This window comes from Hemiscyllium ocellatum, chromosome 47 (genome assembly GCF_020745735.1).
Source record: "Hemiscyllium ocellatum isolate sHemOce1 chromosome 47, sHemOce1.pat.X.cur, whole genome shotgun sequence".
Classification (NCBI taxonomy): domain Eukaryota; kingdom Metazoa; phylum Chordata; class Chondrichthyes; order Orectolobiformes; family Hemiscylliidae; genus Hemiscyllium; species Hemiscyllium ocellatum.
Window position 1 is genome coordinate 13670076 of NC_083447.1, and position 27973 is coordinate 13698048.

Sequence of the window (27973 nt, forward strand, 5' to 3'; positions counted from 1 at the left end):
TACTTTCTCCGCACCCCCACCCTCCTCTAGCTTATCTCCACGCTTCAGGCTCTCTGCCTTTGTTCCTGATGAAGGGATTTTGCCCGAAACATCGATTTTACTGCTCCTTGGATACTGCCTGAACTGCTGTGCTCTTCCAGCAGCACTAATCCAGAATCTGGTTTCCAGCATCTACCTGATATGCATCAGCTGAAGGTGTTGAACATCTTGCTAACATTGTGGAGTAGTTGTAATCTAATGTCCAGTCATGTGCATAAACAAATTGTCTGTCTCTGGCTACTTACATATAAGAACTAGGAGTGGAAGTAGGCTATCTGGCCCTTTGTGCCTGTTCCACCATTTAATCGGATCCACTTACCTGTGCTCTTGCCATATCCCTTAATTCTATTTTTTGTTCAGACAAAAAACTTATCTTGCTTTAAAACCATTTACTGAAGTAGTATCATCTACTTCACTGAGCAAGGAATTCCATAAATGTACAACCCTCTGCGTGAAGAAGTTCTTTTCAGTTCAGTCCTAAATCTGCTCCCTCTAAACTTTAGCTTTGCCCTTTTGTCCTAGTTTCACCTGCCAGTGGAAACATTCTCTCTACTTTTATCTTATTATCTTCATAATTTTATGTTTCCAAAAGATTTCCCCCCCCCCCAAATTCCAATGAATATAATCCCAGCCTACTCTAGTCTCTTTATAAGCCAACCCCCTCAACTCCAGAATCAGCCTAGTGAACCTCCTCTGCACCCCTCCAGTGCATCCTTTCTCAAGTACTTTAAATCCAAAATTTCCATTCTGACTGTATATATTGCTCTTTCTCTCTTCCTTTAATAGTTCACCAGGGTTTTGCTCACATGCCCCATCAAGTTACATTGTTAATTGTCAACCTGAAACTGGGATTATCATAAATTCCTCGCAAGGTGGAAGCAGGTCATTCAACCAATGGAGTCGAATTCGTTTATCGTGAAATGGAAAGGTGAATATAATTTGAGATTCACTCTCTGCAGGAAGCAAAGGTTCATGGTCTTTTATACAAGTCCACATGGAGCACACGATTGGGTTGTGCGAGATAGAGGTTCCTTTGTCAATTGATGACGTGTAGCCGCCTATCCGAGTGCGGCGGTATGTGATTGACATGCTTCGTGTCCATTGGGATGTTACGATGGGCTGGATCTCACCAACAACAACCAATCGGTGCGAGATCCTAGGGCGCGCTTTGTTGCTGGCTACCAATCAGGACCGGGATGAAGGGCGAGCTCTTGGTTCCGCTTCATCAATTGGATACGGGTAAAGAAGGGGGCGGGAAGGGCCCGGCAGCGCGACTATTTATAGCGGCTGCCATGTTGTCTCTCTCTGGCGGAATCTGAGGACGGACGGCGGTGCTGTTAAGATGGCGAACAGGCAGCAGGTGTACGACGGGCGCGCAGCAAAACGCCAGCGAACCGAAAACGATGGCAACCGAGTAAGAGGAGCCGGAGGCCGGGTACCGACTCAGGGGAAAATAAATATGGGTTGGGGGGAGCAAGAGGGGACGTTATGAATCAAGTGCTGTTGAGGCGCCGCCATTTTGAGACGCGGAGCCAGCTGTGGCACAAGACCTGAGGTGAAGAGAAGTATCTGCTTTGTGTCGATGACTTCTGTCCACCCTCCCTCTTATCCACCGGCCTATTTCCCTGGCCGCTCGTTGTCCACAGTGAGAGCCGCCTTCTCCCTGTTTCAGCGCACTTTATTCCTCTTGCGGCCGCTGTTGGAAATGGAAGTCAGGTTGGGTCGGGTATCTTGCAGAGTTCCTTCCCTCCCACTTGGCCGCCATTAGTGGCGTGGTTTAACCTTCCCACTGCATGACGGCGTTGGCCTTGGAGGACGATAGCACGTGTCGGGATTTGGTGGGTAGTGGGTTGAAGCTGCATCTATCTCCAGCCGCTCGCGAACAAATGGATGTTTCGGGCGATTTATGCCCACTGCAGTACTTTAAGTCACTATGGCATTTGGTAGACAATTCTATATTAAAATTCACATTTAAAAACATTGATCTTTGTGTTATTGATTTCCTGGACAATATTGCCTCGGCTACCATGGTCTCATTTCAAATAGCTCAAAAACGTTTCATTAACTGCTTTTCCTGTAATAGCTGCTTTTGTTTTTATTTCCAGTACCTGCAGTTTGTCCATCTGTTCTAATTCTGTTTCCAGCACGTTTTGTTCGCTAAGGCGTTTCGACTGTTCATCCAAAGTGTGTCCACAATCCTCTGGGTGAAAATCCCCTCTTAAATCATCTTGTCGTAAAAACTATTTGTTATTGACCGCCTCTGCTAAAGAGAAATTTTTCTTCATATATTTAAACTTCTCTACATTGTATATGTCTGAGAGACCCTCTCCCCTCTATATCTCTGTTCTCAGGAAACCAACCCCATACTATTGATTTTCCGTCATAGCTAATTTGCTCCAGTTTAGACATCATCCCAGTGAATATTTTCTCCACCCTCTCTGGTGCAATCACATCATTCCCACAGGCCCTTTACATCCACTCAAGGTATTGGGCCTTGATTCATTTTCAAATCCTGGCCCTCACAATTTAGCTCTTGTTCAATAGGACACCAGAATGTCTGCCTTTGTCTGTGGTCAAATCTTGGAGTGGGGCTTGAACCCAGTGCCTTGTAAACAGGACCTTCTCTCTCGTATAAAGCTGGATGATTTATTGCATCCCATGCAGGCATTGGGATGGGAGTGGCTGTCACTTGCTACTAGAAATTTTTGAAAATTGTTTGGGAAGGGAGTTACTGGTGTAGCGAAGAAACAGGCTCCCTGGAGCCACCTAGACAGTCTCATTCCCTTCCTCTGTTGTTACTTTTCTACAAATTTATTTTTGTCAAGGAGCCACAATCTCTTTCCCTCCATGGAGGGCATTCCCATCTTTTGTAATCCAGCTCTATAATTAAAATTTCCCTATTTTAGAGAACCATTTCTCCAAATTTCTGCTCTCGTGATCTTTCCTTCATCCATGAATGTAGTTCTTTGGCTGTGATCTAACTGGGGCGTTAACATAAGTCGAACACACGTTTCCCATGTTTCGTATTGTATACCTCTTTACGAAGCCTCTGGTCCCAATTGCTTTGCTAACTACTCTCAACAGATACTGCCACTTCAGTGTTTTAGGCACATGAAGTCCCTCTACCCTAAGTACTCTTGGAACTATGTCACAAGTCAGTTTCTGTTGACTTTATCTTTAAGTTCCTCACCTTGTGCTTCTCTTGATTTGTCTTCCATCTGCTATTTGTGTACCCAGTCTGATACCAATTCAGTGCAACAGCTATCATCCACACTATACGAGATTTATGCCATTGACAGATTTTAAAACTTTGTTTGGTGTTGCAGCATACACTGTTAACCTTTGATTACTTTTGTGAGCAGGTGGTCCCATGGGCTGCAGTTATTGTTCACATCAGCTTGCAAAATGATGCAGGTTGTGTGAGAAACCTTTTTGAGCATAGCCATTTTTTGTTGTTGTTGTTGTTCCCCAGCCAAATTATTTATTTCGTTGATTATATATTGGTCATGGTTGCAGCCTGTTGAAAGTTGTAATTGCATTTGTATGGTTCAAAGTCTTGAAACTGGAACTACCAAATCCTTTCACTTTACTTTCAGTTCCTTAAATGTTAAACCAGTTGTGTGCCTTATTTGTATCTGTATAACCAGAATTATCACTTGTATTATTTGCAACTTTTATGAGAAAAACAGACTTGCTATAATTATGAGGAGGTGGTAGAATTTGAAGAGTTGACCTCCTTCTGTGCCTTATCTAATCACCCTATACTTCGTCTTATTTCCTTGTTACTCTTAATTTTTTTCCCCTTTCACATACAATTCCTCTTTTGGCTACATTTGAATCTGCAAGGAGAAAGTGAGGTCTGCAGATGCTGGAGATCAGAGCTGAAAATGTATTGTTGGAAAAGCGTAGCAGGTCAGGCAGCATCAAAGGAGCAGGAGAATTGACGTTTCGGGCATGAGCCCTTCTTCTACATTTGAATCTGCTCTACTACTCTTTCAGGCAGATCTTAACCACTCAGTAAATTTCTTCCTGTCTTGCCTGTTTTTTCTTGGCTTTTGACCGTTATGCTTATGGCAAGTTTGTCTGCTTTTGTCCAAACACTTCCATTAAATCCCTTCTAGGCCTTCTGTAAACCATCTCTTAATTGAAATTCCCTATTTGTGAAACCATTCTTTATCTTTTTCTGCACCCTCTCTAAATGTGCTGCCTTCAGTCAATTAAACAATTAGTGTATAACATTCGAGACATGCAGTGAGATTGTAATTAAGAATTAGATTTGTTATGTGTACTCAAGTACAGGAGTACAGTGAAGTGTATAAAGTCTCCATTCTTGGGCAACACCTTACATTTTAAAAAAGATCACCTGAGATGCAAAAACCAGAATTAAAAAAAATGTTACTGCGTTAAGGTTACCATTGTGGTTCTTCACCCTGAACTCCAGTGACAATGTGTGAGACTGTTGTTGCCACCAACCACAAGACCCTTGGGTGGTCAGGACTGAAAACTATACACTATCTAAATGCCTGCTGTACTAAAGTGTTTTTTTTACCCTTTGCAGCAGCAAGATGGCAGCTATCTTGAAGATCCTCACAAACCATCCCCATCCCCTGTGGTACATGTTAGAGGATTGTCTGATGGCGTTATGGAAGCAGATCTTGTAGAAGCACTACAGGAGTTTGGTGCTATCAGGTATGCTGATCAAGTTGAGTCAAGATGCTGCTTTGACTTCAGAATTATTTTTAAAACTTTGTAGATGAAGTCCTACTTGGGCTTCAAGGGTGCTGTGAATTATGAAATGTGGGGACAGCCAAAGATACACAAATGTCTGACACTTGTACAAATTGATCAATGGACAGTTTTAGAAATTGGGAAACTTTTTTTGAATGACAGCTCTCTTGTTTGTTGCTTGTCATTGATTGGATTCTGACAATTCTTCTTACTGTTAAGTTAAACTGTAAGAATTGAAGTTTTAGCTCCTGATATGAATCTAGGTAATTGTGAGGTAGAACCAAATCTACTCGGTTCCTTTGTCATGAAGCATTAACTTTTGAATGTCCTGTAGATTATAGTGTCCTCTAACAATACCAGTATTTATTGTCTATCCCAATTTACCTTAAGGTGGTAGTGAGTACTGGCTTGTAATGCAGTGGTTGATCCTGAAGGTGTCCCATGGTAGTGTTTGTGTGTTCCATATTTTCAGCCAAGCAATAACAAAGGAACAGATGTATTTCCCATTCCAAATCAGGATTATTTGACTAGAAGGGATACTGACAGTTGATGATTTTGTGCCCTTCTAGACAGATTTTGATATGGTAGGTAAAGGTAAAGCCAAAGCCTGGATGAGTTGATGTAGTTCTTGTAGCTGGTAAATGCTGCAAGGATGATAAGCTAATGGTGTAGGAAATGAAAATTTTAAGGTGATGGATTAGATGTTAACCCAGCTGGTTGCTTTCTCTAGTTGTTTTATTGGTATTGTACATGTCTAGGCAAATGGAGTGTCTTCGACTACGCTCAATGCTTTTATGATGGAAAGGCTTTAGGATTTTGGGTAGTGGGTCACTCAACACTATTATAGCTCTTAGATGCAATATTGTGACCGTTCAGATTCTTGTTGTGGTAACTTGCAGGATGTTTTCAGTGATCTGGCAGTCGAATGATTTCAAAGAAAGACGATCTATCACATGGAAATGTCATGGATATCTGTAATTTGAGATTTTTGAGCAGGGTTAAAATGTACACTGTTCTGTTGTCTTTAATAACTTCATTTATAGAGGCATTTGCTACCAAGTTAGCTGAAGCTCTGAATGTTTTAATGGTCAGTTCCTAAGTTAGTATAATTTGTCAAACTAGTGGAAAGTGCATGTAGATAAGACCATAAGACATGGGAGTGGAAGTAAGGCCATTCAGCCCATTGAGTCCACTCCGCCATTCAATCATGGCTGATGGGCATTTCAACTCCACTTACCAGCATTCTCCTCGTAGCCCTTAAATTCTTGATGTCACAAGGAATTAATCTCTGCCTTGAAGACATTTAGTGTCCCGGCCTCCACTGCACTCTGCGGCAATGAATTCCACAGGCCCACCACTCTCTGGCTGAAGAAATGTCTCCGCATTTCTGTTCTGAATTGACCCTCTCTAATTCTAAGGCTGTGTCCACGGACCCTAGTCTCCTCGCCTAACGGAAACAATTTCCTAGCGTCCACCCTTTCCAAGCCATGTATTATCTTGTAAGTTTCTATTAAATCTCCCCTTAATCTTCTAAGTGCCAATGAATACAATCCCAGGATCCTCAGCCATTCCTCATATGTTAGACCTACCATTCCAGGGATCATCCGTGTGAATCTCTGCTGGACACACTCGAGTGTCAGTATGTCCTTCTTGAGGTGTGGGGACCAAAACTAGACACAGTACTCCAAATGGGACCTAACCAGAGCTTTATAAAGTCTCAGCACAATGGTGCTTTTATATTCCAACCCTCTTGAGACAAGTGACAAGCATTTGCTTTCTTAATCATGGATTCAGCCTGCATGTTTACCTTTAGACAATCCTCGACTAGCACTCTCAGATCCCTTTGTACTTTGGCTTTACGAATTTTCTCACCGTTTAGAAAGTAGTCCATGCTTTTATTCTTTTTTTCCAAAGTGCAAGACCTTGCATTTGGTCACATTGAATTCCATCAGCCATTTCCTGGACCACTCTCCCAAATTGCCTAGATCCTTCTGCAGCCTCCCCACTTCCTCAGTACTACCTGCCTGTCCACCTAATTTTGTATCATCAGCTAGAATGCCCCCAGATCATTTAATATAAAACGTGAACATCTGCGGCCCCAACACTGAACCCTGCGGGACACCGCTTGTCACCGGCTGCCATTCCGAAAAAGAACCTTTTATCCCAACGCTCTGCCTTCTGTCAGACAGCCAATCCTTAATCCATCCCAGTAGCTCACCTCGAACACCATGGGCCCTCACCTTGCACACAGCCTCCCGTGTGGCACCTTATCAAAGGCCTTTTGGAAGTCTAGATAGACCACATCCACTGGGTTTCCCTGATCTAACCTACTTGTCACCTCTTCAAAGAATTCCAACTGGTTTGTCAGACACGACCTCCCCTTACTAAATCCATGTTGACTAATCCGATTCTGCTCTTCCAAGAATTTAGAAACCTCATCCTTAATGATGGATTCTAGAATTTTACCGAAAACCGAGGTTAGGCCTATAATTTTCCAACTCTTGTCTTGATCCTTTCTTGAACAAGGGGGCTACAACAGCGATCTCCCAATCATCCAAGACTTTCCCTGACTCCAGTGACTTTTGAAAGATCTCAACCAATGCTTCTGCTATTTCCTCAGCCACCTCTCTCCGAACTCTAGGATGTATCCCATTGGGGCCAGGAGATTTATCAATTTTAAGACCTTTTAGCTTTTCTAGCACTTTCTCTTTTGTAATGGCAACCATACTCAACTCAGCCCCCTGATTCCCTTTTAATTGTTGGGATACTCACCCCCCTGACTCTCTTTAATTGTTGGGATGCTCCTAATTGCAAAGGGCACCCTACTTCTACACAGATGGCCAACAAATGACTAATGAAATAATGGTTGGGTGGGGGCCACAAAATGACTGCAGGTGTTGGAAGTCAAACAAAATCAAATTGCTAGAAAATCTCAGCAGGTTTTTAGCATCTGGAGAGAATGCAGAGTTAACGTTTCTTCAAAACTGAATAGCTAATGAGATTGGAATGCGTTCATCAAAACTGGGCTTTAAAACTTCACAATTGCTGTTTCAAAATAGAAATAAATGACATGATCTTCCTCTGTTACAACAGTTATCTGCTCTGCTTTATAGGTTCTCTGTTTTGGATATGTCTGGAGTGATTGTAATTTGTCTGAATTTATGCTGTTCGTTGCTAAAACAAAATCCTATGCTAATGTTCTTTATAACTAGATTTAAACACGTGCACGTAGAAATTGCTCATGGTACATCATGGAAGTCTTGGTGAAATTTTTAAATAATGCTCAATGTTTTGTTATCATCTAACGTTATTTTATTGTCAGAACTCATTTTCCTGATTCTCAAATAGTATCCAGTCAGGCATTCAGACTGAAAATATGGTGAGATAATTGATTTTTTGATTAGGAGTTCTTTCTCCTATCTTTATCTGTTCTGAACACTTCGGTACAGTACTTTTCGGAGAAGATGTAAAATGTTTCTGCTTTCTTTACAAACTTAAACTCCATTCAGATAGAATTGAAGTTGCTCTGTATTGTAGTCTGAAGATAAGCGACACTATCCACTTTCTTTTTAAGCGGCCGTTATACTGTAGACTTTGGTTTTGCTGCCAGTTTGGATTGCCATTGACAGATCATGATTACTGATGGAGGTTAATTACTTTGGAAATTCTCTTCTCTGGTATTCTGAAGATTGCTAGTTATGTATGTACATGGCATTTTTAAATAATTGGCACAATATGTTTGAATTCTCAGCTATGTTGTGATGATGCCCAAGAAGAGACAGGCATTAGTGGAATTTGAAGATCTGAATGGTGCATGTGCCTGTGTCAACTTCGCAGTTGAAAGTCAGATCTATGTTGGTGCACAGCCTGCTTTTGTGAACTACTCAACTAGTCAGAAAATTTCCAGACCAGGTGATTCTGATGATTCCAGAAATGTGAACAACATACTCCTCTTCACAGTGATGAACCCCATCTATCCAATTACAACAGTGAGTTATTTTAAACTTTACAACTGCATTATGGGGTGTATTCAAATTGGAGAAAGACATATCTGTTGGATTTGATTTTAAACTGAATGAAATTCTGTTGGAAATGTGATGTTTTATTGCTCATTGACGTTTGTATATCTCATTCTTTTCCTGCTTTGGGTTGTATAAATTGAGGTTCACATCTTTTGCTTGCTGAGGGGGGTTATGGATGGAAAGCTGAGTTGAGTAAATGCATGACCATATTTGTTACAATTAATTGCTTTTTTAAAAATTTTTTCAGGATGTTTTGTACACGATATGCAATCCATGTGGACCTGTACAAAGGATTGTCATATTTAGGAAGAATGGAGTCCAGGCAATGGTGGAATATCCTTTTTTTTGGCACTAACATTTGAGCATAGAATGAGATATGTATGGAAGGAATTTGATTGAAGATTGCTGATCTATTCTACTTGTTTAACAAATTGTTGTTAGATTCTGGCGTATTCTTCATTATTTGCATATAAGTGAATTGAATTTGAAAGATACTGGGTGGTCCCTTTAGGATTGGGAGAAACCTCTTCAACATCTACATCCAGTGAGTGGTGAGGCTGTGGTATTCTCTGCTACAAAAAGCATTTGAGGCCAAAACATTGTTTTCACGTAGAAAATAGATCTAATTCTTGGGTTAAAAGGCTCCAAGGGTACCGTGAAGAAGGGATTTTAGGGTACTCAGTTGGATGATTTGCTCTGGTCCTATTGAATGGTAGTACAGAATCACTGCTCAATTGCCTACTGTTTCTGTGTTTTTGTGAAGTGTATGATTGAAAATTGGTGTATTAAATTCTTGCAGTTTGGTTGTGCCATGGTTTGGATTTGCTCTGATTTGCAGTTAATACAAGAAGGTATTTTGAAGAATATATGGTCTGAGGATTACCTGTTTGTGATATTCTGAAGATATTTTGTGACATGCATGGCCATAATCCCCTTTTGATTGTTCAAGTCAGATTCTATCAACCTCTAGTCCCTGTGCTTCCAGTTGGTCTAACCTCTTGTGCATCCTGTATACTCCAGAAGAATATTTGCTGACTGGGCCCCATACTTTAGTCCTCCACTTCTAATCTGTTTATGTCCCACCCTTTATTTTTCAAGCTTTTTTTAAAGGCCAGCTGTTTCAAAGGCTTTGGGTCACTAATTTGGCTGGGAGCGACTTTGGGATTTTTTCAAATTTTTATTTTACTAATATCTGTCACTTATTTTCCCTCAGTGTAACCATTCATTAATTCTAATGACTGACCACAGAAGTCTAATAGACCATTTGAGTTAAAAATAGAGTAATGTTTGATTGTTATAGTTGTTGTAGTGCTTTAGACTTTGCATTAGCAGGCAGCTATTGTGCATCCTTAATAATTCTGTAATATTTACCTTAACATGAGGCACATTTGATTCTGTACAAAGTGCGCAAAGAGCAAAAGCATCTCTCAATGGAGCAGACATTTATTCTGGATGTTGTACTTTGAAGATTGAGTATGCAAAGGTAAGTATCTTTTGAAATGTACTTAGTGACAAAGGATACTGATGTAAGATTTTAGGATGGAATCTTAAAGTTTGTAAGGAATTGTGAAAAGTGATATGGACATATTAAATGCAGAATTTTGCTTTTTAAAATCTTTTAACCCTCCACTTAGTGTGCTGATTTACTTCAAAATATGACATTGGTATTGGAGTGTATTGTATGCAAGCATTCGTGTTTTGCAGTTTGATATGATACCAGCCAGCAGTACGTGCTCTGAGGCTCTGTATTGCCCTTGTGTTGCATAAGGAAACTAGGTTTTAGCCTGCATCATGACCCTCAGCTGAAGGGCAGATGTTCACCTAATCAGTTTGTTAATCTAATTTTGATTCCGCTTTCTGTAGCCTACACGTTTGAATGTCTTCAAAAATGATCAGGACACATGGGACTATACAAATCCTACTTTGGGAGGACAAGGTAATAGATTTAGTATATGCATATTCCATGTTATACAGAATTATTTGTGGCTGAAATTGTACGCATTCCAATTGAAAATTATACACATTTTAATCCTGCACTATATTTTACAGTTTAACTTTGGTGCTGTCATTTAATAGATTTGAGAAAAGCTTCCAGCAACATTGATTTACTGCACCATAGAAATCTAACAACTGATTAGCCTTAAGGTGGTGGGCTCTTGCTTTTGGTGTACAGCTTTCATTTTTCCACTAAGTTGAAGGTCATGGAGATTGCTACTAGCACTGTGGGCAGACACTTGATCAGGACTGAATGCATTATTGACTAACTTTTTAATAGCTCTTTGGGCTGTTGGAAAGCTTTGATGTGAGTGAGGTAATTTTGCATTGAACAATATTTTGTTTACTGTGTTGTAGCTTTCACTTTTAAATATATCTTTTTAGTACGGGTCCTATTTTTGAGTTCAACGGGACTTATTGACTACATGATCTGTATTGACTACATGAACTCAAATTTATGCCAAGTGTTCCACTTCCTCTAGAAATTTGCTGTCTGCTAGGTCATTAGTCTATATTATCAGTAAGGCAAAATTGTCACGTCTGCAAATATAATACTGAGGATGCAGATATTATTATGGAATAAAAAAAACACTGTAAACATTGTCTTGCAGATCTGTAGCATCTAAAAGAAATTCCAAGTCATAACCAGGCTTTCTATCTTCTGAAATCTGCAGAGTATTTCTGCCATTCTCTGTTTTCAACATTATTCACCATATGCTGGCTGTCCCCATCAGCTATCAGTAAAGTTTTAAGGGTGATGTATCTATAAGTACTAGCTGTTTTTGCTTTTGGCTATTGATAAAGCCGTGTATTGCAGTTCACCCTCGTCAAACAGACATTGGGACAGCAGTATACTGTTTGAGTTTTGGCTTAGGTTTTTGAAGCTTGGGCAGAAGGTAGGGAAAAAGCCTCTTTGAAGGGCTAAAGTTTTGCAGAATACTTTTTTTCCTGCTCTTCACTGGATGTTCACTTTCCACAGTGGAGCTAATTCAGCTGCCTTTCCACATCAGGATGATTATAGATTTGGGAAAATGTAAACTAATGTTAATGTTTTCTCTAAACCTACCATTACGTCAACTTGTTAAATGAACATAACGATATCTCCTCCATTTGAGTCTTCAACTTAAACAATTTCTCATTGCTGCATTGAGCTCTGAAATTTGGATAACTATGGTGTTCTCATTCCATCTCTATGACCAGCTCAACTATATAATCCATTCATACATTTACTTTAATTTTTTTTCTTCAAAATTGATTTAACTTAAATCAAGATCCAGTGATCTAGCTGGTTCAAGACTAAGATTTGGAATTATATTAATTAAGATGTGTTGTCGTAAGGCCATCTGTACTTTGATACTGTGGCTTGAAATTTGTTTTTAGACATTTTTGTGGAAGGGAATGAGTCGAAAGGAGTTGCCTGAATAAGCATAAAGACTGAACTTGAATCCTCCTGATAGCATGTCCGTGCGCAACCTTGTGGTTGTGGTCCTAGACTAGGGTAGCACATTATACAAAACCTCCAGTCTCTGGTTTAACTAAGGAATGAGCAATAAAAATACTAACTTGATGAGCTTTGCTGGTATCTTTTTGGCAGCAGGTGGTTTAGATTTTACTGAATATTAGTATCGCTCATGTGGTAGTGGTGTTCAACAGTCTTGTTTAATCGCTGTAGATTTTTAATAAAATGGTTCCTCATAGGATGTATGTAGCAGAATTAATCCCATAAAAGCTGTGACTTTGGTTCCATTTACAATAAGCTTCCTTTTTGGTTGATCTGCTTTGCAAAAGATTTATTCCAAATGAGATCCAGATTATAACAATTTGGCTTTTTTAATCTAGGTGCCTTGCTCCAATCTTTTGGATTATGTAAAAATGCTTAGCTCTTGCTGTAGTTTTGTAAGGCACGTTCATTACCATCTGACTTATGCCTTGTGACTCTGCCGAGGTAGGGTATAAAGCAGCCAGCATAGTACACTGTGTTCCTGAACCATAAACTTATTAAAGCTTTGTGCATCCATTGAACACACATTTGCATTTGCCTGCTTTGATATCTTACTTTCCTCAGTAACATTCAACATTGATTGTAAATTTTCATATCCTTGAAGTTCATCTAGGGTGGAAAAAACCTTTTGAGTAGCTCAGGCTAAGTTTTTATGGAATTAAGATTCCAATATGATGCTTGTTTGAATAAAGGGCCTGTTTCTAAAATGCTTTCTGACTTTAATCTGACTTGTGATGCTTTGTGACTGAACTTGTCTCAACGCAGAATGTTGCTGGAAGTTTTTGCACATCCACAACAAGGTTTGACTTTCCTGACATTTGCCACCTGTGTTCCACTTGGTGTACTGATATTTAGTGAATGTAAACACTCAGTGGTTTTCTGTGGACTGTGTACTCATCAGCATAGACTAGGTGACCGTGCTGACACTTGGGCAAAATTGTCTTGGCTTTAGGTAATTGCAAACTGGGTTAATATTATGTTTTCATTTTAACTAAAATGCAAGCATTGAGGGTTTTTCTGCAACCAAATATATAATCAATGCTTCTAATATTTTTGTGTATATTGATCTTTGCCTTAAAGATTAGTGGGCTTTTTTGATTCACTGTTTTTGTATGGAGCACTTTAATGTTATGCTAATTGTTTTGTGAAAGCCTTCCATTAACTTACAGAAATGTCAAGAAATCTTTACCTCCCTCTACCAAGGATAGGATGGACTTACTTTTTATTTTAATGCCTTGGCATTTTCCCTGATTGGTCCGCAATTGAGTCAGATTGCTGAGCCAATTTTTAAATTTTCATTATATGAAGCTAACTTCATTGCAGGGTTGCAAATGGAGCAAGTCCAATTTTACTCAACTACTCTCAGTAGTCAGAAGGTAATTTTGGAGTGATGTTGTTTGATTTGGTACCAGTTACTAGGTAACTTGGCCAACTATCTTGACTTGAATTAAATCGGTTTAATATCTAAGTTTTTACATCTGCCATGCCCTTCTGTTACTGACTGTAATGCCAATTACGAAAACGTTTAATGGCTGCTCACTGAGTATACTACCTGTTGTACATTTTGAAGTCACCATAAAATGAAGCTGGGAGGCATGCTGCTAGTTTGGATCGTTGCAAGGTGGCAGCTTGTACAAATCTAATGTCCTCTTACCCATCCAATGCATGGGTTTTAGTCACATGTTCATATGGGTATGCTTTTAAGTTAGTGCTGTAATATAATTTATCATTGCATTGAATAAAGTGGAAAGTCAAACCTGAGATTTTGGCAGCCCAAATGGTGACTGTAAATTGTGACAGCATGTATTTTTAAAGGATATTTGTATAATTACTTCATGAATTCCTTCACAATGCACAGTTGAATTCTGTATGATTGTGATGACTATATCTATCTGAATCTAATCCTAAATTACACTATTCACCTATAATGAGCACATCTGATCCAAAATTTCATTAAATTGCCATTTAAAATTGAGGTGTACATGTGTAACCATTGGGAAGCCAAATATGCACAGTTTAAAATTAAGAGACTTCTGGAAAGTTTACAAAACTTGTGTATAAATCTGGCGTACAAGAGTATGAGCTGTTTTTAATGAAATTCAGCTTTAGCATGATCCAAATGAAGCAAACTGCATATATTCTCATTTAAATGTTGAACTATGCTAGTAGTCATTTAATTTTAAACTCTGCTCTTGCATTATATAATCAACCATTTTCAGGGTTAAGGGCACACACAGTGCAGCAGTAATAGGCAGACCTTTCTGGAGAAGCAAGCAGAATTCTTTCCTTTTTTTTCATTGAACAAGAACAGTACATCGAGTGTCATACATTGACCCAAGATTACCTTGCAGCCACAACGATACGACATGCCATCACTTACATACTGTGAGGCAAACCATCATTTTTCTAGACTTCTGAAGTGAAGGTATTGAAGGCAGACAAAAATGAGGCATATTCGCAAGAGATGTAACTGTTTCATTTTCAAGATTTCTTCAGATAAAAGGTCAAAAAACACTGCCTCATGTGAACTGATACAGAATTGTCTCAGGGGTTTTCCCGCACTTTGCTTAGAGGAACTCTCGTCATAAGACAAGTGCATTCATACAGCGCTCTTGAAGTACATGCCGAGTTCCTTCCACCAGTCAACCCAACCTGCTGAAACACCAGTTTTCTACATTCCTACATTTCAGAGAACATTCAGACATCTGCCATAAACAACTGATACTCGGCAACATGCAAGTTCAACAGGAGGGATAAGAGACACATTGTATGAGGCACATCAGTACAGCTATTTGCTGCATAAATGATACATTACCAATGGTACACAACTTCATTTTGGACACCCATGTGGGAGATGTACACAGATCCTGCACAAGTAAGCCTTGCTACCTACCACAAAGCCCAAGACCAACACATCCAACACTACTTTCAGGAGAACGACATGGAGGAACACTGGGTTATCATATGCTCACAACTTTTTTACTGAACCATTTGACACCTGTGAAGAATCTTTTACCTGAACTGTGAACGTGAAATTTGTTGCTAGATGCAATTGTTAGAACTAGTACTGCCTTTGTATAAAATCTCTATTCATTGCTGTAAAACGTGTAATGCAGGGTTGAAGCATATGTTTGGGGCGCCATCTTTCAAAACTGCAATAAGTTGCTGTTGAAGCATTGGGTGGTAAGAAAAAAAATGCAGACATATTGTGCACATGGACGTTGTTCTCTAACTCTGGCTGTAAGTAGAACTTTTTATGCTTGAACCTTTGTGGTATTAGATCTGTTAAGACTACACTATAAAATTCAAAGCCAAAGTTTTATATGTATCTCTGTACTGTGGAAAATATTGTAATAACTCATGAAGAAAATCAAGTTTCAATTTTTCTGTTATTAATTTGGCTATCTGGCAGCTTGGGCAATGCATTTAACACTGTCCTTTTCCACTACGTCCTTTTCTCTTTGTAAGGTGATCCTAACAAGCGACAGCGCCAGCCAGCCTTGCTTGGAGATCATCCATCTGAGTACGGTGAGGGTTGGGTGTTAATACGTTTAACAGCATACTCTTGTTTACGTTGAAACTTTAGCTTTTTCCTGCCTTTTCACTTTGAAGAAAGTGCTTAGTTTTTCGCCCCCCCCTCCCTATTTTTAGTGGTGCTTGCTGGGTGCAATTTGTCTAGTGACAGTTCACTGTGTTATGCAGCCAGTGATCATATACACTTAGCTTTGGTGAGTGAATCCTGCCCTTGTCTGAGGGTATAATGCACTTCCACCATAGGTTGCGGGATAGCCACCAAAACGAGTAAATTGACTGGCTGAGTTTAGATTTTTGGTGTCTTCTGCTGATTTTTGTAATGAGGTTAATTGTTGTAATGCTGCACAACTGGATTGGCTGACTTAGCACTGTTCAAAAAAAATCCAGTGCTATGAATGGCTCTACACAGTAACAAACTATCTCCTTGGTCACGAAATTCCACTGTACTTGTGCTGTCTTTAGTACAGTTCCTGTTTGAAGATGAAATGTAATATAACTGTCCAATATGCAGAATGTATTAAAACACTTCACAAATGTGCCATTTCAGGTTGATTAAGATTTATTTTGTGGTGTGGAGGTTTTCACCGCCCTCAGTGCAGCATTTGTTTTTAAATCGGTTTTGATTCCTTCCTAAGGGGCTCCCCAAGGAGGATATAGTCACTATCCAGATGATGATTATGGTCCACCTACCCATTACGAACGCCGAAGGATGGGAGGCCCACCTCCAGTGGGTGGTCCTCACCGGGGCCCACCCAGTCAACGTTATGGACCTCAGTACGGACCACCTCCTCCACCACCACCACCAGAATATGGTCCTCAAGCAGAAAGCCCAGTACTGATGGTTTATGGTTTGGACCCTTCAAGAATGAATTGTGATCGAGTGTTCAATATCTTCTGTCTGTATGGAAACGTGGAAAAGGTAAATTTTCTGCTTTTCTTGGAGGCAGAGAACCATGATGCTTTATTCCTACCGGATTACACTTGAATCTGTGGCAATTGCCTGTTACTGTTCGGTCTGTGTCCACATTTTGAGACTTGTGTGATTTTTTTTACCACGATAAACAATAGTAAGTTCGTACTGAAAGACTGTATCTAAGTATTTGTCACCTTTTTGTTGTTTTTCTAGGTGAAGTTCATGAAGAGTAAGCCAGGAGCTGCCATGGTAGAGATGGGAGATGGATTTGCTGTGGATCGTGCCATCGGCCATTTGAATAATACTTACATGTTTGACCAAAAATTAAATGTCTGGTAGGTGCTAACATTTGAAATTTTCTATGGGAGAATGAAGGGAATAGATATAGTATTCTATCCCAAGATTTTCAAACAATAGTTAAATTAGACCAGTGGCCCCCCAGTTGTGTAGAAGTAGAGTCTAGTGTTCTAAAATCCACACTGTAGGAGAGAGGAGATTTCGATTAGGGTGTTGAGCATAAACAGGAAGGAACTTCTTTGTGGATTGAAGGGGCACATTTCAAAGGTGATGTGAAGACAATTACACCTAAGGTGGTGGGAACCTGGATTTAGATCTGCAGTGTGACGCAAATGCTATGGATCAAGTGCTGGAAAATAGCATTAAATAGGTGCTTGTTTTTGACTGGTGTAGACTTGATGGGCTGCAAGGTACTTTTCTGCTCTGCAAACTTACTGATAACTCAATTCTAGTAAAGTCTGAGGAACTCAGCAGTGTGGTGAATATTCACTCTATGTAAATTGATATTGTAGCTGGGGTATCTTAATTTTCTGCCAAACATCAAAACATTGTCAGAAATATTGTCAGGCAGCATCTTTGAAGAGATTCATGCTTTGCTTAAAATTAAAAATCACACAACAGGTTGTAGTCCAATAGGTTTAATTGGAAGCACTAGCTTTTGGAGCGCCGCTCCTTCATCAGGTGGTTGTGGTGCTCCAAAAGCTAGTGCTTCCAGTTAAACCTGTTGGACTATAACCTGGTGTTGTGATTTTCAACTTTGTACACCCCGGTCCAACACCATGTTTGCTTGATGAGCTCTTAAATTCACTGCTTGTTGTGCTTGGTATAATGTTGGATCCTGAACGGCAAGTCAGTAAAGATGGTTTTTAAAAGGTGTGGTGTCAACTGTTAATTTTGTGAAGAGAGATCGTCTTGTGCAAGGAGGATAAGATTGTGTGAGGTCCTGCTTTAGAAATTCTTGTGGTAACTGGTATGTTTTTTCTATGAAGCGTATCCAAACAACAAGCTATAATGGCTGGTCAATCATATGAGCTTGAAGATGGGTCCTGCAGTTTCAAGGATTTCTCTGGCTCCAGAAACAATCGCTTCACCACTCCAGAACAAGCCAGCAAGAACAGAATCCAGCACCCAAGCAATGTCCTACATTATTTTAATGCCCCTCCAGAGGTGACCGAGGAAGCCTTCTGTGAGGTACTATTTGGTTAACATTTTCAGTTGGCATATTGGGGGTCCCTATGTTTGCTTTGTCTCCTTTCTAAGCTGCTGTACTTGTTTTGTTTTATGTTGCACAGATACTGAAAAGATGACTGGAACGAGACTTCTGTTTATTCATTTGAATAAAAGATTTAGGTGCTTTTGCAACTTTTAAGCATTTAGGATAGCAGTACGAGGTGCTGTCTTTTGATCAAAACTTTGGTTTAACTGCCTGGTTAGCTGTACTGCATGGAAATAGACCTGTTGCTCCAACTCTTCCGTGCCATCCAGATATTGTAAATTAATCTACTCCCATTTGTCAGCATTTGCCCCAGCTGAGCGAACGTACCCGGAACCATGGCAACTGGCATCTGAGCTACAAATCTTTATGCAAACCTTCAGTGTACTTTTTTAAAATGTTGTAATTGTACCAGCCGTCTCCACTTCCTCTGGCAGCTCATCTGTACATGCACTATCCTCTGTGTGAAAGGCATTGCATGCCCCTTTGGTCCCTTGTTTTCTTTCCTCTCTCCTTGAACCTATGCCAGTTTTGGGCTCTCATACGGTTTGGTTGACTAGCCAAGGGTATGAAACAAACTGCAGATGCTGGAATCCAACATAGACCAGCAGGAGGCTGGAAGAACACCATAAACCAGGCAGCATAAGGAGGTGAAGTCAATGTCAGAAGGGTTACACCCGAAATGTTGACTTTTCTACCTCCTGATGTCATCTGTCTTATTACTGTGTTCTTCCAGCCTCCTGCTTATTCACCCTATCCCCTTGTGATTTTATAAACCTCCTGTAAGGTCACCTCTCAGTCTCTGTTCCAAGAGGGAAAAAAGACCTGAACTATTCAGCCCCTCCCAATCGCTCAAACTTTCTAATTTTGGCTACATCCTTAAGTCTTTTCTGAACCCTTTTTCAAGTTTCACAACATCCTTCCTATAACAGTGAGACCAGAAAGTAGTATTCCAAAAGTGGCCTGACCAATGTCCTGTATGTGACCTCCCAACTTCTACTTTCAATGCACAGTTATACAAAACACTGCCTTCACTACCCTGTCTACCTGACAGTCCAGCTTCAACGATCTAGAACCTACATTCCAAGGTCTTTGTTCAGCAACACTCCCAGTACCTTACCAATAAATGTACAAGTCCTGCCCTGATTTTCCTTTCCAACATGCAACACCTTTCATTTTTTATCTGAATGAACTCTTCAATCCGTCTGATCAAGGACCTGTTGTCCTGAGGTAGCCTCATTCAATGTCCACGATACCAATATTTTTGTTATCATCTGCAAACTTGCTAACCATTCCTCCTATATTCACAACCAAATGAGCAAGGGGCCCAGCACTAGCTTCCCGAGCTTCCTATGAAGGTCTGGAATACACCTGATCAGGTCCTGGGGATTTATCCACCTTTTATGCATTTTAACATGTCTAGCACCTCTAATACCTCTTTCAAGATATCACTCTTTTTATTTCTCCGAGTTCTGTCTTCCCAAGCTTCCCTATTCTTCACGGTAAGGTACTATCGCAAAATACTAGTTTTAGTATCTTGTCCATCTCCTACAGTTTAGATTAGACTTACAGTGTGGAAACAGGCCCTTCGGCCCAACAAGTCCACACCGACCCGCCGAAGCGCAACCCACCCATACCCGTACATTTACCCTTTACCTAACACTACGGACAATTTAGCTTCGCCAATTCCACGTATAGATTTCATCAATCTTTTAAGGGACCTATTCTCTCTTTAACTACTTTTTGTGCCCTTTTAATGTATGTGTAGAATCTCTTTGGATTCCCCTTTTAATTCCATCTGCCAATGCTATATCATGTTCCCCCCCTTTACCATCTTAATTTCCCTTGAGTATACTACTATTGTCATTTATACTCCTATAGGGATTCACTCAATCCCAGTTCTCTATACCTGCCATATGCTTCTTTTTCGTTTGTCATCCAGCATTCCCTACACCTACCAGCTTTACTTTGCACTTCACACTAAGAGGAACATTCTGCCTCTGGGCTCTTATCTCACTTTTTTTTGAAGGCCTCCCAATTTCCAGCTGTCCATTTTCCCAGCAAATAGTCTGTCCCAATCAACATTTGAAAGATTCTGCCAAATACTGTTAAAATTGACCTTATTCCAACTTTAACTTTTAGATCAGTTTTATCCTTTTCCATTGCTATTTTAAAACTGATTGATAGAATTATGATCACTGGCCCCAAAGTGCTGACCTAATAACACCTCAGTCACTTACCCTACCTTATTTTCCAAGCAAAGGTAAAGTTTTGCTCCTTTAGTAGGCTTATCCCCAAACTGAATAACCAACTTTTCTTGAAAACAACAATTCCTCTCCATTTAAGCTCTTAACATTGATTGTCCAGTCTGTGTTTGGAAAACTAAACTCTTACCGTTATCACCCTGTCATTCTCACAAATAACTGAGATTTCATTACAAATTTTATGGGGGGAGACTACAATACAATCCCAATAAAGTGGTCATCTTTCTTATTTCTCCATTCCACTTAAATAACTTCTGTGTGTACTTCTAGGAATATCCTCCCTAAGTACAAAAATGTTATCCTTAATTGAAAATGACACTTTACCTTCCTCTCTCGCCTCCTTTCTTTCCTTTCTATACCCTTGAATGTTTTAAGCTGCCAGTTCTGTCTATCCTGAGTTGCATTTCTATAATAGCTGATATCCCGGTCGTATGCCCTAAGCCTTGTGTTAAGCCTGTTGCATTGGAATCCTTTTTAATTTATCAGTCTTAACCTGTTCTCTGCCATGTTCGTGCCTGCCTTGACCAGTTGACTTCCTCCACTTAACTATACCTGCCTCAGTGATCTGTTACTGTCTGTTTTAGGTCAGCGCGCACACACACCAAAAGAAAAGATAACTGAGTTTGCTCTGCCATTCGATCGTGGCCGATGCTCCTCGCCCCAATTCTCTTGTCGTCTTTTCATATGCTTTCAACCCATTATCAATTTAAAAATCTGTCTAACATCTTTTTAAGCTTACTCACTGTCCCAGCATCCACGGCATTTTGAGGTAGCGAATTCCACAGATTCACAATCCTCTTGTGAGAAATATTTTCTCCTTAACTCTTTTAAATTTGCTACCCCTTATCCTAAGACTGACCTCTCATCCTAGAATGCCTCACGAGGAATCATTCATTCAATGTCTAATGTATTCACACCATTTATAACCTTGAATACCTCCAACTTGATCTCCCTACAGATACCTTTTGCATTGCAAATCTAGGGAAAATTAGAACTTGAGCAAAGGTGTCTCCACTCAAAGGGTAGTGTACCTGTGGAAGTCTTACCAGAAAACTGGTGGCCAAGTCACTTCATATTTTCAAGAAAGAAATATATCTTGATATTAAGGGCATCAGGGAGAAAGTAGAAATATGGTGTTGATCATCAATCTTATCAAATAGTAGACCAGACTCCACAGGTTGAATGGCTACTGCCTCTTAGTTTGTTTTCAGGTGTGGTTGAACTGTTTGGCTTGAGAATAAAGGAGCATGACTTGACCATATGAAAGTTGTCTTGAATTTCAACAGGGTACCTACAGCTGCTTTCTTTTTTAGGTATGTGATGAGTTGGGTTTGAAAAGACCATCTGCCTTCAAGTTATTTTCTGGAAAGAGTAAGTACTGATTTGATATTGTGATTTGGAGACAAATGTATTTTTGTAGACCGTTCGGATTGGTGTACCTTGATAACTTGTACCTGGTCTTTTCCTAACTGAATATTAAGATGTTTTTATCAATTTGCTTTAAATCCAGAGCGTTCACTTCTTCTTCCTCTTAGATCTGGTTGAAAATTCAGCCTTTTTACAATCTAGGTTCATAAAGAAGGAAATGTCAAATTTGCTTGTTTTCATGTTTTGTCATCTTGATAGCTGCTTAAAGCATCTCAGCCTACCATTCCATCAATTCAGTGAAATCTTCAGACGGTCAGTTATTTCCCTCTTGTCCAGTTGACAATTTGGTAATGTCTGGTGTGTCAACAATCAAATGACCTTTTGTCATCCAGCTCTTTGTGGTCATGGCTTGCTTTACCTACTAATATATGTTGGCAATCACTCCAAATTTATTTCTGTTGCAGGTGAGAGGAGTTCTTCTGGCCTGATTGAGTGGGATTCAAAGAACGATGCTATGGAATCGTTGTCTCTGCTGAATCACTATCAAATGAAAAACCCAAGTATGTCTTTCTACAAGTCTTAACTAACTGGGGCTGTCATGGGAGGAGTGAGACTTGTTTATTTTGGATTAATCGATATCTTTTTCTCCCCCTAGGTGGCCCTTACCCATACACTCTGAAACTCTGTTTCTCCACAGTGCAGCACGCCGCATGAAAACTCAAAATACTTCAGACAAGATGGACTGCTAGCTGTTCTCCATTATTGTGACTGTTGTATTTTAGTATTTTATGTGAAGTTGATAACTTGCAGTAACCCTTCATTTATGTAAAAGGCATGAGCCACAGTTTATGATGCATATTCCAGTTATTTTTATTTTGGTAGATTTCAGTTTAATCTTTTGTAATCTGTATTGTAGAAGTAAAATGTCCCTTCATTTTTATTAGCTGGGATTTGATGTGATCACAGCACTACAAGTGAATAAATGAACAGTTTAACTGGCATGACTTTTTAAGATGTTTTGGGGCATATTGATGACTGAGCTGACATCCTTCAGGTACACCTCTTGTGACTGTTATATTTTGTTTTGATGGATCTGGCTTACTTGTTGCTTCTGTCTGTTTTTCTCTCTGCCCAGTCATTTTCTTAACTTTGAAGTCATTCAGCTTATTTGAAATTTCAGGTTTATATCAAATCTGTTGGATGATGACCTGGTGTCGTGTGACTTTGTGCACTCTAGCTCCAACAGTGGCTTCCCCATATTTTCTTAACCTAGGTTAATTTAGAATGCCACAGTTTGTTATGAAGGACATGGACACTTCTGGAAATTGGTGTTTTTGACATCCATCAACATTCCCCTGTTTGCTATGTTAAGAATCATGTTTTCAAATGAATCCAGTCAGTGATTTTGGAAGCATGACCAAGCTTTCTCCAGTCAGTTGAAATTTAAGGTGTTCAGTCGCTCTAGTCTAAGAAAGACTCTTAATTTTTGTCAACAGACTGAAAATTAATGCAATATTGTCAAAGGGCCCAATGACGTCTGACTGACCTTTTTTTTTAAATTTCTTAATGTATAATGTTTTTTGATTTGGTACCCCTTACAAATTTTTCTAACTCTTCTTGTCTCTTGCTAGGAGTGTTTTTAACTCTTTCTGTATTTTTTTTAACAAGTGGCACTCTTGTTGTAAATGGTTGTTGCAGATCATATTTTTTACACCGACTAACCTGTCTTATCCATTAACACAGATTGGTCTTGTCATTTTTAACTAAACCTGCCCCTTGTGTCTCTGTCTGTGTCTCTCTCTCTGTCTGTGTCTCTCTGTCTGTGTGTGTGTCTCTCTCTCTCTGTCTCTCAGGTTCTTTCAGAGAGAGACACAAGGTTCTCAATGCATTCACAGTTGCCCATTTCAAGGACTGCTTTTTGATCATCCGATTTGCTGACAGATAAATATTCACATTGTTTAATCCGAATTTATTGTGTGGCTCATTTGGCAGGTCCCATTTGATTAATTTACTTTTATATGTAAAAGTTAACTGCTTCCCATTAAAACCCATCTGGCTTTGCTGTTTGTTTTAATTTTAATCTCAGCAATATTGCAAGCTGTGTCACAGCAACAATCAGCCTTGTACAACATTGCTCCAAGTCTTTGTAGAAGTAGGAAATGGGGAAAAGATTTTTAAGTTTCCACTCAGTGTTGTGATTTATTTCTTTAAAGGTGTTCCTTCCTGTTTGATGTGTCCTTATCCTGTTGACCTTGCAGCCAGATCCCCACACAGCATCCAGTCCTGGCTGTCTCTTGGCTAAACCTTTTGCAACAGTAACCATTCACACGCTCCCAAGTTTAATTTTATGCCTACAATTGATCCATCTGACACTGCAATTTAAAAATCATCAATTTAACCAGTGGGAAATCCATTAACCTCAGTAGTCACTGAGCCAGTAGAATAGGATTTTGAATAATGTTGATTCCCGCAAGTGTCAGGACAGGCAAGCAGTTTATCTAACTGGGATGTTTGTTTATATTTAACTAGTGACTATTTGCCAGTGCTGCCCAGGAATGATTGGTCACATGGGGACATAACTCCTTTTGAACTGAGTGCAGTGGTGTCTCTTGTTGGATGACATTAAACAACTTCACTTTGTGACTTCTTGGTAGCCATGATTTAGAGATGCCAGTGCTGGACTGAGATGTACAAAGTTTAAAAATCACACAACATTAGGTTGTGCTTCCACTTAAACCTGTTGGACTATAACCTGGTGTTGTGATTTTTAACTTTTGTAGCCAATTAGGTACCATGGCATCACCTTGTGGCCACTTGCTAAATGTCCCCCCCAAATAAATCATGGTTAACAGGAAAAGGTAATATGACTAAATTTACATTCGAAATGCCCTAATTTCATCCATCCTGCAAAGCTATTTTTGTGCATACCATTTTGATTCAATTCCCCATTTGAACCACTTCTCTTGGCACCATCCCGTGAGAGCACAGGTTATGACCATAAGATATAGGAGTGGAAGTAAGGCCATTCGGCCCATCGAGTCCACTCCGCCATTCAATCATGGCTGATGGGCATTTTAACTCCACTTGCCCACATTCTCCCCGTAGCCCTTAAATTCTTGATGTCACAAGGAATTATCAATCTCTGCCTTGAAGACATTTAGCCTCATGTCACCTGCCCTTCTGCTGCCTCATTCAGAGTGACTGATCCTAGAATATGCAAATCACACTGCTCTGTACTACAGACACCAAGTGAGAATTGGGTGAGCATTTTAAGAGTCATAGAGATGTACAGCATGGAAACAGACCCTTTGGTCCAACCTGTCCATGCCGATCAGATATCCCAACCCAATCTAGTCCCACCTACCAGCACCCGGCCCATATCCCTCCAAACCCTTCCTATGCATATACCTATCCAAATGCCTCTTAAATGTTGCAGTTGTACCAGCCTCTACCACTTCCTCTGGCAGCTCATTCCATACCTGTACCACCCTCTGTGTGACAAAGTTGCTCCATAGGTCTTTTTTATTTTTTTTTTCCCCCTCACCCTAAACTTATGCCCTGTAGCTCTGGACTCCAGGGAAAAGACTTTGCCTATTTACCCTATCCATGCCCTTCATAAGTTTGTAAACCTCTATAAGGTCACTCCTCAGCCTCCGATGCTCCAGGGAAAACAGCCCCAGCCATTTCAGCCTCTCCCTGTAGCTCAGATCCTCCAACCCTAGCACCATTCTTGTAAATCTTTTCTGAACCCTTTCAAGTTTCACAACGTCCTTCTGATAGGAATAAGACCAGAATTGAACGTAGTATTCCAACAGTGGCTTAACCAATGTCCTGTACAGCTGCAACATTACCTCCCAACTCTTGTTTTCAATACTCTGACCAATAAAGGAAAGCATACCAAATATCACCTTTACTATCCTATCTACCTGCGACTCCACTTTCAAGGAGCTATGAACCTGCACTCCAAGGTCTCTGTTCAGCAACACTCCCTAGGACCTTGTTATTAAGTATGTAAGTCCTGCTAAGATTTGCTTTCCCAAATTTTGCAGAGGTTTCAGCCTCCGAGTGCAACCTTTGGCTTCCAGCTGTAGACCGTTTCTATTTTGATCTCTGGTCTCAAACAGCTAATGAACGTTGCCTATAAATTCAAGGAACAGCAGCTTGCTTTTAATGTGGACTAAAGTGAGTTCAGCAGTTTGCATAACTGGTTCAAAATGTTTTGACAGTTAATAGTTCTGCTTTCACATACGCACCCTCTCTAATTTTATCTAATCACAACTATCTGTACCTTTTGTCACTTAAGCTTTTGTCCTCCACTTTCTTGCAGATTTTCCCTTTTGATATTTCATACCAACTTTCTCTGCTTCAGTACTTATTTAAAGCCTATATTTTCTCATTTCTGCCAAAAGTCCTATCAACGTAAAATTCTAACTTCTTTCTTCAATGGAAAGAAGTAACACAAGACTAGCTCTATCCTTACAATACAATCACAGCTGATTCAAGCCTCTACCTTTTTCGTTTCTCCTTCCAGCTTCCTCGATTGCCTGCATATCCAAAATTCAATGAGCCATAAACATACTAAATATGAACAGCCCTTTGGAAGAGTTGCGGCTGCAGGATAGCACCTGTATTGTGATTTCTGGTTGGGTACAATAAGAGCTTTGAAGACCAATAGAGACTGGAAAAGAAGTAGGCCATTCAGTCCATTGAGTCTGTTGCACTGTTCAATGATGCATGTGTTTTCTCTGGTTTCTTTCCACAGTCCAAAGATATGCAGATTAGGTGAATTAGCTGTGCTAAATTGCCCATCGTGTTCAGGAATGTGTAGATTAGGTGCATTAGTTGGGGAAATATGGAGCAATGAGGTTGGGGAATGGGTCTGGGTGGGCCAAATAATCTGTTTCCACACTAGGGACTCCATGACATCATGGCAGATCTGATCGTCCTCTACTGGCCTTTCCTCAATTTTCTCCAATACACAATTTCCCTATTTTATTTTTGTTTTTAAAAGTCTCTGCCTCAAATGTACTTAATAGCCCAGCCTCAGTCATAGAGATGTACAGCATGGAAACAGACCCTATTCCATTTGGCTCACTACCCTCACATTTAAATTACTAATCTCTACCCTTTTGCACATCTTAACTCCCCTAAGAATCTTGTACGTTCTAATGAGTACAAGCCTGACACATTCAACCTCAAGATAATTCCCTTCATACCCCAGGAACAACCTTTGTGAGTCTACTCTGAATTGGCTCCAATGCAAGTATATCTTTTCTTGGATATGAGAGCTAAAGCTGCTCACCGTATTCAAGTGAGCTGATCACTACCTTGTGTTGGTTCACCAAGACTTCCATATTTTTATAATCCATTGCATTTGAGTAAAGCTCCTTTTATTACAATATTCCATCAGGGCGAGAAACAGAGTAAATATCATTTCCAGTTGAAGATACTCATTTGCAATTCATGCTCCTTTTCAACTTGTGTTTTCCTGGAACTTTTGAATTCTTTTACTTAATTGCTTAACTCTTAAACATTTTGGGCTTTTTTTTTCAATCTTGCACTTCCACACACTTTTGAGCTTATTTTGCTCAATGGAAGCTTTTCTAAGCATCTTTTTCCACTTGTTTACTGTTAAACTTTTCTCCGATTTTTCTCAATGTTGTATAAGCTGCTTGTTTTGTTATTAAATTTATTCATTTGCATTATACCTCCTTGCTTGTTTTGACAATTTTTATCTGTTTCAGCATTTTCCCAGCATTTTTATTGCATTTTTGAAATTTCCTGACTTTGGAACATTTTCATTTTATGTAGAGAAGTGGAGGTCCTTTTGAACCTGCTGTGTTACTTAAATATGATCATGACTGATCATCTAACTATATCATGCTATTTCATACCCTTTAGCTCTGCGAACTATGCTGAGTCCTTAAACATTTGATGTTTTGGCCTCTGCCGCTGTATGCACATAAACAGCAATATAACTTTTTGCATTGTACTCCTTTTTGCTTTCCAAGATTTTGTAAATGTTTTCCTGACAGTTCAGTCTTTGAATTTAATATTAAATTTTCCTCACTTTGCTTATTGATTTTACTTTCTTTGTGT

At 39.7% G+C, this 27973-nt stretch overlaps 1 protein-coding gene across 3 annotated transcripts; it reads left to right on the forward strand.

Moving 5' to 3' along the window:
• The first annotated feature begins 1320 nt into the window (after nt 1-1320).
• Nucleotides 1321-27961, forward strand: LOC132836715 (heterogeneous nuclear ribonucleoprotein L-like). 3 transcript variants are annotated; one of them, XM_060856120.1, is made up of 13 exons: nt 1321-1474; nt 4598-4728; nt 8519-8756; nt 9037-9122; nt 10176-10272; nt 10653-10725; nt 15754-15813; nt 16455-16738; nt 16946-17067; nt 18019-18220; nt 21820-21877; nt 22339-22434; nt 22530-27961. In XM_060856120.1, exons 1-13 carry the CDS (start codon nt 1382-1384, stop codon nt 22586-22588), a joined length of 1599 nt encoding a protein of 532 aa, XP_060712103.1. In that variant the 5' UTR covers nt 1321-1381; the 3' UTR covers nt 22589-27961. The 3 variants fall into 3 exon arrangements, with proteins under 3 accessions (XP_060712103.1, XP_060712104.1, XP_060712106.1); XM_060856121.1 differs by having other exon boundaries at nt 1321-1453; XM_060856123.1 differs by lacking the exon at nt 15754-15813.
• The last annotated feature ends 12 nt before the right edge of the window (nt 27962-27973 follow it).